The sequence below is a fragment of the Psittacula echo genome (genome assembly GCF_963264785.1).
Source record: "Psittacula echo genome assembly, chromosome: 1".
Lineage (NCBI taxonomy): Eukaryota > Metazoa > Chordata > Aves > Psittaciformes > Psittacidae > Psittacula > Psittacula echo.
Genome location: NC_137735.1, coordinates 115,795,992 through 115,813,461, shown reverse-complemented (window position 1 = coordinate 115,813,461; position 17,470 = coordinate 115,795,992). Strand labels below are relative to the sequence as shown.

Here is a 17,470-nt window from a genome sequence, read left to right as displayed (position 1 = left end):
CCGTACTCTCCACAATAGTGTTACCAGACAAAAGCACTACTATAAAGTGCACTTACCTGTGGTTGAATTATTGTAGGCAATTTTAAATGGAGACCCCCAGGTGGGAGTCTCTGTGTGGGAGATTAGACAGACAGACTGCCCCAGCAGAGCAGGACACTAGTGAAAACCATGCCTACCACCAATTTTTTTTCTAGCTCTGACAGCAAAAAGCCAGGATTATCTGGCAGCATGAACTGCCAGATCATTATGTATGATAAATGGGCTTTTATGACAAAGTATTATCCAAACTAGTAATATAAAACATTTCTAAAACAAAGAACAGGAGTTTTCATTGCAATCTGATAGCTTGGACCAGAACCTATTAATACCAGGTACCCCCTTCTCCTACCAGAGCCTTGCCTGAGGGAAATCTCGTTCGTTCAGGTGACGCTGTAGCAGAAGCCTGATTAGGTTTTGGGAGTAAATGAAAGGAATTGCATAAATTTCTAACCTGAAAAACAGAAAAATTCTTTTCAGTGAATTTTCCAGCAGAACTTACCACTTGTTCAGAGGAGCGGCAAGAAGAGAATGAATGGCCCATTAGGTCCTTAACACAAGCCTGTAAACACTTCACATACATGGAAATTACACTATTATATTTCAAAAAAGACAGGATTTCATTGTGTTTATTAAAAGCTGAGTGTCACAACATTCATAGAAAGAATTTAAACTCACTTTTGAGGCTCATGGACCTAGGAGTTAATTTTTCAACCATTTTTATTTAAACTACATAGATACATAGGTTAAAATTGCATGGAAGAACTCAGGATGTCTTGAATTAACAGAATCCAACAAGATCTCTTCATGCCTTAATTTATATTAGAGCTCTCAGCATGAAAAGATTAACTTCTTGGTAAAGTACATAACTTCATCTGCTTGAAAGCTTATACTGATCAAAACTCAGAACAGAAATAAATCGATAGGCTCTCCACTCCCACCCTAAGTGAAGTAACTAACCCTAAGTTATTAAATAACTAATCCTAAGTAATTAAACCCAAGCCTTTTGCCACAACCTGTATTTGGTAGCTTCCTCCTCTGAAACAGCACTTTTTGAAAATTATTTTTACTCCATGACATGGGGTTATCTCTGCGTTCAACAGATGCTAGCTGATCATCTCCATGAAAAGCAGTTCTTGCCAAACTCACTTCAAAAAACAATCTACAGATGGCAGCAGTCACAACAGCTTCACTTAAACCATCCACTTGAACTCCAGTGCTGTAAAAACCATAAGGAAAACAGCACCTCTGACTGTTTTCAAATGTATCTCTAAGTTGTGATATTAGCATAAGGGGAACTGCCCAGAACTGCTTAAAAATGCAACCATTAAAAAATTCAAACACGGGAAGGAAAGACTTGGGCTTTAAACCCTCCTATACAGCAGGGTGAAATCCATTTGCATCTTCACAGTCCTCTTGGACCTGTAATAAAAATTGCTCCCTCAACACGGAAGAGCAAAAAAAACCTATTATTTGAAAACTTTTCATACAGATCAATACACAGACAAGTAGACAATGAAAAGATTTATTTTTTAGTCTTCAAGCATGCTGCTACGAAAAAGAAAGCTGTGCACAAAGAGCCAATCACTCACCAATTAGTTTTTCTTGTTTTTAAATTCCATGACTGACAAATGACTACACCTTGGAACAGCTTTCCTGTGTGTTCTAAAAATCGCTTGTAACAAAACCATTCTCCCAGATACAGAGATTTAGCAGTTTTGCTGTTTTACTTGTAAATGCAAAATAGGAAGTACTGAACTTGATTTGGAAAGTTCATTTTAAGCTAAATTAGTACCAAAGCAGCAGAGCATTTCATGGTGTAATCAAGCACGCATATGAACAGTTTGTGGAATCAGTCTCCTCTTCCAGCAGCAAGAAAACATCAAAAACATCAGTAAATTTGTCACTGTTCCTGTTTTAAGTCTTTGCCCACAAGCATTGAAGTGACTGGGTGCATAGAGGTTCTATGCTCCAGAAAGGTCTTGACAGCCAGATCTCGACACTTGTCAAAACTGTAAAGGTCCCTGCAAAAGGAGGAGAAAAAAGGCCCCATTACAAGAATATAGGGAAATAGTACAATGGGGATTTTATCTCGGTTTTACTTTTCCTTTGAAAGCCTCACATTAAGGTCTAACGTGAGGACACTAAGCCGCTTTCTACTAAGAAACATCAGCAAGTAGAAAGTGACTCCGAAGATAAGCTTGTTCACAGTATACAGAAAATTCTGTACTGTATCACTTTGAAGCATAACATACAAATACTATGTCAAGTATTATACATTCCATTACACTAAAAATGCCGACAGCATGAGCTCCTACGATTTGATAATTGCTTTTACCTGAACAAGGGTCGAGTAAACTTCATCCTGCCCTGATCTGTTGCCATTTTTAGAGCCAGAGGAATAGCTTCTTCCCACTTGGCCTTGAGGCAGAGCCTCAGCCATCTGAGAAAAAAAATAAAACCAAAAAAACCTTATACTTTTCAAGATTTTTATTTGCAGTGGTTATCTTATGATTCTGTCCCCATAAACACTCTGGGCAGTGCTGTGTCATCACGGGAATGAGATTCTAGACAAGTTCAACATAAAATATTCAGTGTTTGACTAGCATGCTACAAAAGTGTACTTTTCTATAAAATAAGAAAAACTGCTTCAAGCTTTCTCCAAAATGGTTTGATCATTTTCTGCAGCTATACATTTCTTCTATATTACAGTGGTGTCTAGTTGCATCACTCAGAATTAGAGCTGAATTATATAGCACTTGTCATATTTGACCAAGTGATTAAAAAAACCCCTAACAAAAGCCCCCCCAAATGCCACCAAGCAACTGACACATGCTTGTTTTGTTTTAAAGCTATTAAGAAATCGTTCTTGTTACAAGAAGTAGAAACTATACTATATATTTCAAATACTTAGGGCTTTTGATAATAAACAAAGAACTCTTAAGTTCATTAAGGCAGAAGTCGTGCAACAGTCTAAGATAGTTAAAGCAGAATAATAATGACTATTGCAAATGTATCCAAGTATGTAACAGTAGCAAAACATGCAATACTTTAAGATACTTGTAAAGATTACTTATGTCCTCAACAGTAGTTTTTTTTAACAAGTGACATGTGGGAACACAATGCATAAATACAAACCAGAATTGATTAGGATGGCAGAAAAATCAAGCCATTTAGTCAGGAGCATTTCCTACGTGATTAGAAACTTCCTTTGATATGTACTTTTTTTTTTGATGTGACAAAAAGTTTCAAGTTGTGTCGAAAAAAACCCCACTGGCATCTCAGCAGAAGAACTGAGTAGCTTAGTCCAGAGACCCAGTCCTGAATAAATCAGTATTAGAAAGATTTTTCAGGCATCTGTGATTCACAGAAAGGCTCCCTATTCTATTATCCAATACCACCCCCAAAATAAGTTGTCAGGTTCCTTTGCTAGCATGACAGATAAAAATAAAACACAGCTAATCCACTGCTCACTTCCAGTTCTTCTACTGCACTGTATTTACCCAATTTGTAAGTAACAGAATACCACTCTGGTAAGCATGTTTGCACGTGCACTTGCAAAAAAGCCCACAACAACAAAATACTCCCAAAAAACCTGCACCAGTTCTGTACAACAGTATGTCTCAGACCATTCATGAAGCAGGACACTTTGTTTTATGAAAGCATTTAAGATTAGAAAAATGCCCATACTAGAACAAACCTGAATCTTATTTCAGAATTGTTTATAGCATTGAAGTCATATACTTGCTGCATTCGTTGGACATGTGACACTGGAAGAGGAGACTGAAAAAGGAAATTGCTTAGTCAGAATAAGCCAGAAGCACACTTCAAGCCACATATTTAAAAAACAAACAGGTTCACCCAAGCAAATTGATGTTACAAAGGAATTAAAAGGTTACCATAACAGATATTTGTTATTTGTTCCTTTCACCTTCTCATTGTATTAGGGAAGGGACAAAGAATAAACCTTAGCAAATTCCCACATCCAGTACTAACAAAACATTCAAAACACAGTATTCTGTTGTATTTATAGCTTATTCGCTTTAACATCAAACACAGACAAATTCAAGCACCTTATAGTTTTGGTTTTACCTTTCAATCCCAAAATACTCTGTATGTTGTTTGTTAGCTTAAGAGCCAGACATAATCAGGGAGGCACAGCTGAAGGTTTTAGTAACTATGTATACTGAGAGCAGATTATCTTTGTGAAGCTTAAAAGAAAATGGACAACTTAATTCCAAAGCACATTGGTCTCCGTGTCTGCTCTTGTGATACCAGACTAAAGCAAACCCAGATGTGCATTTACCTCCAGAAGCAACAGGGCCAGGAACTCAATCAACTGATGAGATGACATTTCCTTCAGGTCTGCTGAGCTAAATGAGCCCAAATCACTCTCTTTTGCCTAAAAGAGAATGGTTACTTAAGTTTTTAATCAGTATTTCAAAGTACAATCAGGTGTAATTTTTTGTTTGGACTATTGAGCCATTCCACATTTTTTATGATATTGATTTGTATTCCTGAAGGATGTTACAAGAAGGGAAAAGTAGGGACTTGAGCTACTATCTGATGTTTGGTATTCTTTATTTCAATTCCCACTTGTTTTCTCTCCACTGTCCTTCTGTTACAGCTAAGTGAAAAATCAAATACTTTTAATAAGAAAAGAGAAGAAGAAACCTAAGGCTAACATACATATTCAGTGAAAAGCCACACAGCTAGCTAACAAAAGGAAGATATGCTGAATTCTCTATTAGCTGTATGAGTTTTATGGCTAAAATTATGAGAAGATTGTATGGTATTAGTTGCTTATTATGATTTATGTATTTCAGTTTTTGATGAGAAATGCATACTAGCTCCAGTAAAACATACAGGAATTATTGCTAATAGAATAAAATCAGTAACGTAGGGATACTTTGGCATTTGTTTTTAAATCAAACCACAATATCAAGGTTTCAAAAACAATATTCTCAATTTGATTACTACATACAATAACAAAAAGCTGGCTGTGTGCCCCTTTAAAATATGTACTGCATTTCACATACAGAAGTCATAGGAAGTGCACAGATTCTATGATGAAAGGCTACTCTATGAAATGCAAATATCCCCGACAGTCACACCATCACCATAAATACACTTTGTCTCAGCAAACTATGTATTTCAGAACAGAATGGTTCACTTTGTATAAAAAGAGCTAGCTTTTCAAGATACAGATACCTCAGCATTATTTAATCACTCACTTTGATCCATCTTTGGCTCAAGGCAACACAAGCATTTGCTAGTGTCATGTCATACCTGTCAAATATTAAAAATAAAGGATCACACTTTAGAAACACAAAAAGCTCCTGTAATGTTTTACAAGAATGCTTACAAATTATTTTCAAATGGCTCCATATTTGTCTGTTGTAGGCTTCAAATCCATATTGCAATACAATTTACAAAATATCTATTATAATGAAACGTATTTCAGTTTTAGTTAGAAGCACTTTGTGCACAGATGATACTTGATCCCATGCACTCCTAAAATAATTGGTACTTCTGAGCATATAGTCTAGTTTATAGCTGAAAAGAGAATACTGTTTTAACAAACTGACAAAACAAAACAAAACAAAACAAGACTCTTTCCTGGCAACTTTCAAAGCAAAATGAATTTCCATCAGACTAAAAAAAATCAAAACTATTAACAGTGACACCTTTTTCTCCTGTAAACACCTATATCAATTTCCACATAGTAGTAGGACATTTTCTAATCAAAAGTTTTTGGGAGGACTTTTACCCTGTTTACAAACTGTAATTTATGGCTGTTTGGAAAATCACGTGCAATCTGGAGAAGGAAAACATGGATTATAAAAGAATGCAGCTTACACAGGCATCACTGGTGGCATTCCTGGAGCATGAAACCACGAGTTCCAATCAACTTTATCAAGAACATCTACCTACAAAGCAACACAAATTCTTACTTGGTTTGAAATGTTGTCTATAGATAAAAGCATGCCCTATGAAAACCAGTATCAATATTGGTTTTGGTTTTTGGGCTTTATTTTGTTGTGTTTTTTTTTTAGCATCCCTCCAACTACTCTGGAGAATTCTATCCTTCAAAACAAAATACTCCCTTCTAGGAAAAAAAACAAAACAAAACAAAACCAATAACAAACCCAAAACACATTCCCTCCTCCTCCCCCCAAAAAACCTCAAACAAAACCAATGAACCAACCAAACAAAAAACAACCCAAAAACCCAAACCAACATCAGAATGCAAAGCCATCTTCATAAGATGCCAAACAACATCATATTAAGGTCCTAAGATAAAGAAAACTAAGGAATTTGCCCTTAAATAAGGTAATTCTTGAGCTATGCCATAGTTTCATGTAACTAAAAGGTTTCAAGCAGTTAGTTTTAAATATTATCCAACCTTATCCTTGAAGTAGGAGTATAAGAACTTCTTCCAGTCCTCTGTTATTACACTCTTATAAGCGAACTGTTGAATGTAAGCCTTCAAGAAGCCAATGAAGATATCTAGCAGTTACGAGAAAAAAACCCAAAACAAAACTGTTTCAGTTTTTGAAATTAAAATGGGAAGCAATAATATATGAAGTTTCACTAACACTTACCTGGTCCTCCAAGAAGTTGTTCGAGGTAAAAAAGCAAAGCAAAGCCTTTCTCATATGGGACAGATGAATAGGCAACATCAGGATCTACTTCATTCAGATTAGGGATGAGGTTAGTTACAGGATTTTTATCTCCAAGAGTATTTATCTGTGGCAAAGACACAAGAAAATATATTCATCTAGGAAAACTAGTACTCCTGCAAATCACTACTAATCCTATTTATAAGGGTACAGTCCATCCAAAACTTCCATCCAAAACTAAGATGACCTCATTGCAAAGCATTCTTTCTCATTCTTTTTCCTGAAGTTCTGAATCTGCACAAAACACAGTTTAACTGAACTCTTTCTCATCTTGTTTTATTAGTGTCTGATCATCGAAGATGTTAAGATAAATCACCCTTTGCTCTAGCTGTCTCAATGCAGTTAATTATTGTCATGTCTGCCAATCATGAGCACCTAGTAAACTATCTATATTTATCCCTTCATTAACAAACTATTTAAACTACTTGATTTAAATGAGTGCTATAAAGAATAAAATACAACAAGAAAATATTCATAGCACATCAGGTAAAACTACATCACAAAACTGAATGAGAGGGCTGGAAATATCACAGGCCAGAAATCTGAAAACTAAGTTTAACTATGCTACCTAAACACAAAACTAAATCAGACCTCCTAGACATTTACAGATTAGGAATATGCTCAATTATAACATAGTACAGAGGAAAAATTTGCATGAGGCACTGGAAATTCTGATGGTCATGCTTGCAGATAATTTTGATAAGCTTTCAGCTTCAGCTGCTTACCAGTATGCTAAGAAGTATTACTGTAATTTAGCCATACCCAGAACAACTAAGAGAATCTGCAAAGAACAGCTTCAAACAATTTAAAAAGCTTTATCTAATCTGAGTATAGTAGGCCATTACCTTGGGAAGAGCTCCTATACCTTGGAAACAAAGATGCTCATCCTCCAATTAGCAAAGTGTTAGGAAAGCTGAATATACAAGTCTTTGTGGGAAACACATGAAATTAGTTTTGTTTTATTTAGGTATATGCTTAAAAATACGTACCGTATTCTGCAGTTCCCTCCATCCTCCTAGGGCTTGAAAGTGTCTGAACTGCTCACCAAACAACTGACCACCAATCCTGCGTTCCAGGTATACAGTATGTCCCTCGTTCAGCCTGGAAATATATTGATGAAGTCAGAACTACTATAATGGAAAAATTAATTTAGTTGGTTTCTTTACAGATTAATTTTAAATTATGATTTGCATTGCACTGAACATCACACCTACCAAAAATGCTCCCATGTTTTATTTGTTACCAAGTTTCCCGTCCAGCTGTGAGAGATTTCATGAGCAATAACCTAAAACACAGAAAATAGTGACAGATCTGCCATTTAGACTCCTCTGGAAAATGAACATCAAATCTCAAGAGAAAAACAAAACGGATCTCTTTTACTGCATTACATTCCCAAAGCTGGTTAGCATTCACAGCTCTATAAACTTATCCATATGAATTTTATTTAGAGGATTAACACTATCATACTGAACCTTCTCCAGTAATAATTTTGAATGTCCAGCCTGCAAGTCATAGAGCCACAACGATCAACAAAATTAACTTCTCTGATAGCACAATGCAGGCACTTGTTTGTGAAATCACATTTCAGAATACTGGATCCAAGTCAAGTGACAGACTAATACTACCTTCCCACCTTAGCAACTTCTGCAGTGCTGAGATGATATAAAATACCAAAGAGGAAAAAGAACGGTCACCCCTAGAAGCATAGGGATGCATGATACATTAAAAAGCATCCATGTCAGATATTTCAGTTTTCTTGGGATAAGGCAATCATATCCTCTTTTTTCTCCAGCGCTGCATCAGTCTAGTAGAAAGACATATGAGATAAAACAGCACCTAGAGTACTCAACTTTCCAGAAAAATTAGAATTTACTCAAATCATACTCATTATTTCCACTTTAAAGCTGTACACAGTTTTAGTACTGTTCTGTACTAGAACTGAGCTCTAGTGCACAGACATGGAGAGGAAAGAAGTTCCCTACAAACAATTTCAATTAGATCAATTCAGTTGTGGTTTTTAAGCATATCTATACACAGGAGAGAAAAAAAGCTATTAATCAGCTAACTTCAGTCAGACCCTTATGCATACAGGCACTCACGTTATTTTCATCTGTTTGTTATACAAAATAGATACATCTACAGTTTTCTACAGCTTACTTAGAACTAAAAGTCACTTTGTAAGACTTCTTGAGTTACTGCCTTAATTTTTAATTCTCACAGGTTATCTATTACAAAGGAAGTTAAGATAAAACTTCAAGTTGTGTTCTACTTGAAGATATGAACTTATTTTGCACTTACATTTGATAGTGATCGGTCACCTGCCTGAAAAGAAAACAAACAAAGAAAAGGCAGTCAGTTCAAGTAAACCTCAAGTTATACCACTGAATGCATTTCCATGTATGATTCCTAACTCCTGAGGGGCAGGAATCTTTACAGTTCTTTCTAGGGGAAACATTAATCCCATTTGTGGGTTAATATGGATAAGCAAGCCCCAAGAAAAAGCTGACTTTTATCAGTGTTACACTTACCAATAGTGTTGGAGTTACAAAAGTAAGACAAGGATTCTCCATACCACCGTAAGGAAAAGAAGGTGGCAAGACTAACAAATCATACTGTCCCCATACATAGGGTCCTGCTAAATCTTCTGCTGTTTTCAGCATAGCTTCAGCCTGAAACAAGAATTCACATTAGCTTCTAACATCACTTCTGGCTACAAACACTGAACAAGTAATAAGCTATGGATTCCATACTTCATTCTCTTTCACCTTGGCATGTCCTACATGCAAAATGAGCACAAGACTGTACCAATATTTATTTTCAGTAGCAGTTTTGGGTGATGATAGAACAGCAGCATTTTTTGGGGTGGGAGGAAGAGAAAGGAGAGCTACAGATGAACAAGACATGGAAATACAGCCTGTTCTTTTTCCAATGCTACGTGAAACAGTTAGCTTACAAAACACTTTTTTGTTAAAAAAAATTACCCACCTCAGCAAATTCATAGGCTGATTTATCCACTAGCTCCTTTTCAGCCCACACTAGTGTCCTTGGGCCAATCTTTCTGTTGAAAGTAAAAATTCCACTAAGACACTATCAACTAGAAATAATTCTATGGGAAGCTAACACAGGGGCAAAAGTGAATCAAAATACATGCAGTCTGATAAAAATAGACAGGTTCATTGAACTTCTAAGACCTTTTAAAACTAGAAACAAGACAAAGAAACAAATAAGCAAAAAAACCTCCAAAGATTTATTATGATTCCTAATATTTTTACTTTGTGCAAATTCACTCACCTGCTTTCTAAAGCTCCAACCACTAAAGCAATCAAATAGCAAGGTATGGGAACCTAGTGGAGAACATGGGAAAAAAAAGGGATTTCTTTGTAATGTGAGCTATCAACACCACTTATTCAAAGAAAAACAAAGGTATGTAAATAAGAAGTGTGCACATTTCGTCCATAGTTTTCTGCCTTATGTTATAACAAAGGCATTGTTTTTCCTCCTCAAGTGATACTCCTTTATCTACAAGTACTCATTTCACAAATGTTTCATACCAGGGCCACAAAGTTGCAAGTATCATTTCTGTTTGAAAAAAATCTGCATAAAAAGATGCCACTGCTTTCACCACTGTTCAAAAGAAAGTCAGTTTTCCACATTCATTCCAGCTCTGCTAAATGTTACGGAAGAAGGAGTTGAGAGATACTGCTCAGATAAAGGGCAGTTGTATCACACAGAAAGACATGGAAGAGCTTTAATGAACTGAAGTAAACAAGAATATTTTTGGATGTAAAAGATTCAGCAAAATCAAAAACTATATATTTGATGTCCATGCTTGAAATTAAAATAAATGCTAAATATTTGTTATCTTAATGAAAAAAACCCCAAAGCTACAGTTTCTTTATAGAGAAATGCTTTCTCCCGCTGCTCTGAGAATAAAAGGAGAAAACACAACCATCCCTATAAAAGTTCCATTTATCTGACTAAACAATGTTGAATAAGTAATATCATATATGTCAATATATGATATATATCTATCAGCATCAATATAACAATTACTTCAAATCTCTATGGCTGTTGGGTTGTAAATTCATTTTTACAGAGGCTGCTCTTCACTACACCTCTTACTAGTCTGGACATGCAGGATCAAATAAAAAAGGTAGTTTTAAGTGAGCTCAGCACACACAGCTATCAATGAGTTTTATGTGTTTCCCTTCTTTGCTAAGGAAACACTTGCCTTTTCTAATGAATCAGTCTCATGGTTTTGTATGTTCGATGATGTGGGTGCCTTTTTTAATGCATTTCTCTTTTTTGATTTACATGTTTGGTGTTTATGCATTTTACTTTTTTGTTTGTTTGTTTGTTTAATGAAACACATGCCTTTTCTAACAAATAGATCTAATGGTTTTCTATATTAGGAAGTGTAGTGTAATTTCAATTTGACTAAATGTTATTCCTTGTACATGTCCACCAAACTTACCAATAGTGTATTTCTAGATAACATACGGCCCTGGTGTCGTGGTTTAAGCCCAGCTGGTAACTCAGAACCATACAGCCACTCACTCACTCCCCTCCCCTGCCTTCTTCCTCCCCCGCCTTCTTCCTCCCCCTACTCCCAGAGGGATGGGGAGGAGAATCAAAAGAATGAAACTCCCATGGGTTGAGATAAGAACAGTCCAGTAACTAAGGTATAGCACAAAACCACTACTGCTACCATCAATAATAATATTGACAAGGGAAATAACAAGGGACACCTGGATAACTTATAGAAGCCTTATGCACTAGACAGAGGCAAATGTTTTGGCTCCACAGAGAAAGCAGAACTGCACACGTTGGGAATAAGATGCCTTAGGCGTCTGCTTACTAGGACAGAGCACTTACGTTCTGACTGAAACGGTATATCTTCCGACTGCTGTCCTCTGGGTCAGGCATCTCTCCATCACGATTAGCACTCATAAGAGCCACCAGCTCTTTAGGAACTGATATCTGAAAGGTTACCCAACTATGAGGAATTCAACTGCCACAAGGGACCATGCAATATACTAGAAACAGTGATAGCAAAAAGAATAGCACAGATTTGTTGTTCAGTCCTCTCAGTCAAGTAGAGTGTATGGCATATAGAAAATACTGTCTTAAAGGCTGGCAATATTTAATTAACCAGAAGGATTACCTCTGACAGAAATTAAATATTTCACTTTCTTCAGACTGATTTGTAATATCACATTGCATATCTCACTTTTTGCTTCCTTAAAACAATCAGACTGCTTATACCAGGACTACAAAGATCCCCTGACTATGTACTCTATGTAAACGGGACATAATACTTAAGGCATATATGAGAGTCATTGAAAGTATTTTTATTTTACAGCACTCTTTGTTGTCTTACTGTCAGCTTTTCCTGATTTAAAACCATAATTCTTTCCTACTACAGCACTTACTTTTTGATTTTGGAAAGAAAGATACATGTGAACGAAAAACGAGATGATGTATCTGAAAGAAAATGGTAAGGCTACAGAAGTGCCACAAGGAAGATAAGTAGGTTTTGGCTCTTACATTAAGCTAAAAGTCAATATTCTCTGGTTTTATATTTTTGTAGCTGCTGGAATGTGGCCTAGAATAATAAGTCACCCATTGTAGTACTTGTCTTTAGTTAGACACATGACAGGTTCATCTACCTCTGCATAGTAGGTTAGTTTCACAGCAGGTGTGTCCTGGCATGGAAAGATGGCCCTGCAGTGGATAGCCTGGAGAGGAAAAAAAAAGAAAGCTAAAACATAACAATGCTTCTGATGCGGAGGATTAGAAATAGATCAAACCAATATACTGCATTAGGAATAGAGAAAATTCGTTATCTGCAAACCAATTCTTCCTATCACTTATAGCTTATAGTAGTTTTCGTAGTTAAGACTTTTCTGAAAGAAATAATGGTAGGTAAGGCAGATCAATAGCCACATATATTGATCACACGGACTGTACGTGCTTCAACAAGAATACGGGAGAGGGTAAAGCAGTTCTGGAATTCTTAAATTCCAAACATATAATAAAATCTCAGCAATGTCCTGACTTATTAAGTGCTTTCATTTAGGACCTCTGATACACATGCAATTAGAGGTTATGTGTTACTGTACTTATCCCTACCAGTCCTCCTCTATGACTCTTTGGAAACCTGGGGGAATTACAGTGGTATGTAAATAAAAAGTGTTAAAATAAAAGTAAAAATAAATAATTATCCACTCAACCTGACACTGGCTGAAGAGAAATGGGTGTTTCTTTCCAGAAGTTTGCTCTGGAGTAAACCACTGGAGAGCTGAAGACTTTGGAGAGCTTTCAAAAGAGATTTCAACAATAGCTTCTTGTCCCCTGTGTAATAAGGAATACAATCAGACTGTTTTGACACAACTTCTGATCGCTATGGAAATTCCTCTACAAAGATTTCTGGAAAATAGGTCTGCAGCGTTGTCTCAAAAGCACTAAAAATAAGATCAAGTAGCATACTAAAAACAACTGTTCCCTTTCAATTACAACAGTAACGATTATCTGGTTTATTTGAATGTCCTAAGACACTTCTGCTTTTTATTAACTAGAAACTTTTCCTCTCCTCTCTTTAAGGGGAACATGGATTTTTTCTTTAAACCATTTGGACCAGGTATATACATATACTTTTGTCACAACTACCTAACATTGTACAGGTAAGTATAAGACCAGCTTGCTAACAAAAGAACACACACAAACCTGAAACTTTCATACTTTAATTTTGGAAGGACATATCATAACCATCACTGCTACTAAAAGCACACAGACGTACCGGCTTCTGTTATCAGTACATTCCAGGTTAGGCATGCAACTCTCTGGAATTAACAATCCAGCCACAAATCAGAACACACTTCAGCTAATCAGAAGAGTTGGACACTAGATAAGCTGCCTGGTATATGTATCTGCTTTATAACCAGCATGCCAAAGTACATCTTTGACAAGAAAGGAGAAAATAATTTGTATTGCCATAAGGCACACTGCTTACTGAATAGTCAGACTTTTAGTTTTAACTCCTACTCTTCCTTTTTCACTGATTCACTGATATTTAATGAGTACTACATCTCACACAAGATATAATTTCTTATGATCACAATTCACAAATCCCTCTTCGTAGCTTTTTCCCCTTACAAGGAAATCTAGCAATAAAATTAAAAAACAGAAGGTTGAAAGTCAACCAAAAGAAGCTATGTTTCTGCTGCAGCCTGTTTGTTCACGTACTTCACTTGTTCAGTTTCGTATCAGATCATAAGCATTTCCCCAGAAGGGACTGACACTGTATAACATCCCTTTCTCTTCCACATTACATGTGGTTCTAAACTGCACTAATTCATAGGACAGTGGCAACACCAGAGGTAGTAGTTTGTAGAGGTAGTAACCAGTTTTGGAAACAAAATGGTAAGAATCAACATAGTATCCTATTTTATTCAAACAAGGGAACTTTCTGATACAATCACAGCTCTCAGCTTTGGCAGGCAAGATACCATGGAGTTACAACATACCTAGCAAACTGCCGAAACATGTACTGTAATTTGACAACAACTTTTTTATTCATGCAACTTGGGCGGTAGATTATGATTTCTTGTCTCCATCACGCTGCTGAAACTCAAGTTCCAGTTTTGAGGGACTTGGTTTAGCATAGTCAATACAATACAACCTTTATTGTTTGAAAACATGTTTCTTTTTAATCCTAGTGCTAACCTGCAGTTCTACAGAAATACAGGATCAACCCTTGCATGAAAGAAAGGCAAAGAGTGTGTAACTCCACATGTGAAATACTGTAGCAATTCTGAACATGACAAAATTCACGTAGTTGAAGCAGAAAGAGTATTACTGATGAGAAGCACTGTAAAAATTGTGATACACTGCACATAATTTCGCTGCTTACTTTAGCAACTCATTTTGTACATGGTATAAGACTTGGGGGTGGCTACAAAAAATCCTGAAGTCTCGGCTAATGAAAGCCAAATATTAAAGTAATCTACAAGATCACACCAAATAAATGCTAACCCCTATTTATGAGTCCCTCTGCAAGCTTTACACAATGACCCTACAGGCAGACAAGCAGTTTACTCAGTGTATTCTGGAAAACACCTAAAGGAAGAGGCAACAGCATGTACCTTCTTAGTTGAAAAGGAAGCGTGACCTCCAGAGGGGTCCCCTTGAAACTGTGCTTTTCTCCAAAAGCAAATGTTGCATCCTGTCCATTCACGATCACTTTAAATACCTGTACGTCTTTTGTATCCAACACCTGTAATGAAGCAAATATTACACGCTTAAGTAGTGTAATAACCTTAAATACATGCCTCTCTGAAGGAAAAAGTATTTACTCAGTAGAATCAGAGAAATCAAGTACCTATGTTGGGTACTGGGAACCAGCATTTTAGGGGAGCAGCAGGGAGCTTACAAAACTGGAGGTGGAAAAGGGAGAAAACCAATTTCTGACCATGAAAGTGGAAACAGGAGTTCACTAAGAAAACTACAAAGGTGAAAGACTTCGCAGTGCTCAGAAGACGAGTTAAATAATGCAGCACTCTCACATGCGGCACGAGTGAAGTTTCACTCTTTATTGTTAACAAGATGTTTGGGGTTTTTCTTTTCGTCTAAAAATAAGTGCTAATCACAAAAAGATTTTATGGAGGCTGCATGAAGCAAGCCCACAAACCCCAAGCTTCACTTTGCATATAAAGCAACGCCGAGGAGGTTCACACGTTTATGTGCATCGGTAACTGAGAAAGAAACTGCCACAATAAAACACGTGTGGAAAAGCCAGAAGCACAGATTTCCTTTATTCCCATTTTTTCGGCAACAGGCTCTTCGCCCTTTTAAAGGGAAAAACACATATTTAAATACATATTCATATCCTTCTTTCTAGGCACAGGAAACCCGGGCCGCCGAGCGCTGCTGCCCGCGGGCGATGGGCCGACCGCTGCAGAGCCTGCAGCCCAGCCGGGGGCAGGAGCGGAGGGTCCCGGGAGGGAGCAAGGACGGCCGGGCCGGCCGAGGGGAAGGAGGGGATAAGCAGCTGAAGAGAGGCGGCTAGGAGGGCGGGCCCGGCCGCGGGCAGCGCGAGGGTCGCCCCTCCCTCCTCCTGCCCCCCACCCGCTGTTACCAGGCAGCGCAGGGCCTCGCTCTCGGCGCGCGCGGTGAAAGCCGCCGTGCCCCGCAGCGCCCGCGCGCTGAAGTCCACGCGGCAGCGCAGGTACAGGTGCCGCGTAACGCAGCACGAGGGCGACGCGAAGGAACTGCAGTCGACCGCCGCCATGTCTCGAGCGCTGCCTGCCCTGCGCCTCGCGCCCGGCCCCAGCCGCCCCGCCAGCCGCGGGGAGGGAGGAGCGTACCGCGCGCCGGGCCCTGGAACGTGTAGTCCCGCCCTCCCCGGGAACGGCGAGGGCAGCGCGTGGAGAACTACAGCTCCCGTGGTGCATTGCGGGGCGCGGCGTGTCGCACCGACAAGCATGATTGGCTATGAGGGGCCAGGGCAGCGTCACCGCCGAGCTGTCAGCGACTAAATACCATGTAGGGAATGCTATCAGGCTTTCGGTCGTACAGCTCCTCGTTAGTATAGTGGTAAGTATCCCCGCCTGTCACGCGGGAGACCGGGGTTCGATTCCCCGACGGGGAGGTGCAACTTTTTCTTCCATCTCCCTCTTCCTAGCGTAGACTCTACCTTAGACGCAAAGCCTAATTCTTTGCGAAATCAAACCTGTTGCCACAAAGCCTTAGGAAGAGTAGAGCGACTTTGAAACAGGAAGCACAAGAGAAAACCACTGGTGTCTCGGGGCTGCCCATCTGCTCCAGGCGTCAGGCAGCATGGGGTCAGCGGGGCTGCAGCAGCACTTCACAAGCTCACCTGCTTAACTGCCAGTATGTGTGAGGAAAGTATTCTCGTGTTTAAGTGGTTCAATCAGCTAAACAGGGGGGTTCACTAAGCCTTTCAAAAACATTCACCATTTCTCTTACTCCCCCCACAAACCTGTGAGGTCAGAACAATGGAAAGAAGGACAGACAGAAAAGATGGGCACATTAGAAGAGGGAAGGTAGAATGCCAAAGGCCATCTCTTGGGCTGTGGTAATGCAGCCCCTCATTTTAATCCTCAAAGTGAGAATGTGGGAGACCGAGAAGCTCTGAGCATGTCCTTACAGCCAGCAGACCCCATGCCATCTGCTGCACTAGCTAAGAATACATTGCAAAACAACTGTGACACTTTAGCATCCCTGCTTGCATTTACTCATTATCATCAGAAATTCTTTTTTAAGCACTCCTTTACTTCCCCCCTTTTTTTTTTATTCCTAATCCTTCTGCCAAAAGGCATTGTTTATTTATTCATTCATCTATTTATTAACATTTCAGCACAAGAATGCTAAAGGAGACCTCCTCCCTTCTTCAGGATGCCGAGCAGTAAATGTGATCACCCAAATCCCTTCAAGTCAGGCAAGAACACCATGGCTGACCACACATAAACGGGGTGAGGAATTAGGATCAGAGACAAGAGGCCAAGGCTGTGTGCCTGGTGCTCAGCACAGGAAGCCCGAGGGCTCTGCTCTGACCCTGGCTTTGTGCACTCAGACAGTTTCAATACAATTAATGTGATGCTCTGACCTGGGCATTGAAAGCAAATTTCTGTACCACAAGTGACCTCGCATCAGCCACACAGATACAGCAGCAAGCAGCCAACTGAGGACATACACAAGAAAAATGATCTCTGTTTAATAAGATCTAAGAT

The 17,470-nt window shown here is 38.6% G+C and overlaps 1 protein-coding gene across 1 annotated transcript; it reads right to left on the bottom strand.

The window, feature by feature from the left end:
• Positions 1 to 1,939: 1,939 nt before the first annotated feature.
• Positions 1,940 to 16,025, bottom strand: LTA4H (leukotriene A4 hydrolase; the record flags this gene model as incomplete). The annotated part of the gene is made up of 19 exons (XM_080636132.1): positions 15,856 to 16,025; positions 14,864 to 14,994; positions 12,953 to 13,073; positions 12,389 to 12,457; positions 11,595 to 11,699; positions 10,011 to 10,063; positions 9,705 to 9,777; positions 9,248 to 9,388; positions 9,018 to 9,041; positions 7,934 to 8,004; positions 7,709 to 7,820; positions 6,642 to 6,786; positions 6,443 to 6,546; positions 5,896 to 5,966; positions 5,271 to 5,325; positions 4,343 to 4,438; positions 3,737 to 3,819; positions 2,375 to 2,479; positions 1,940 to 2,060 (listed from the first exon to the last, which is right to left on the bottom strand). The coding sequence occupies exons 1-19, from the start codon at positions 16,006 to 16,008 to the stop codon at positions 1,940 to 1,942; spliced, it is 1,833 nt and encodes a 610-aa protein (XP_080492258.1). The 5' UTR covers positions 16,009 to 16,025.
• Positions 16,026 to 17,470: the final 1,445 nt, after the last annotated feature.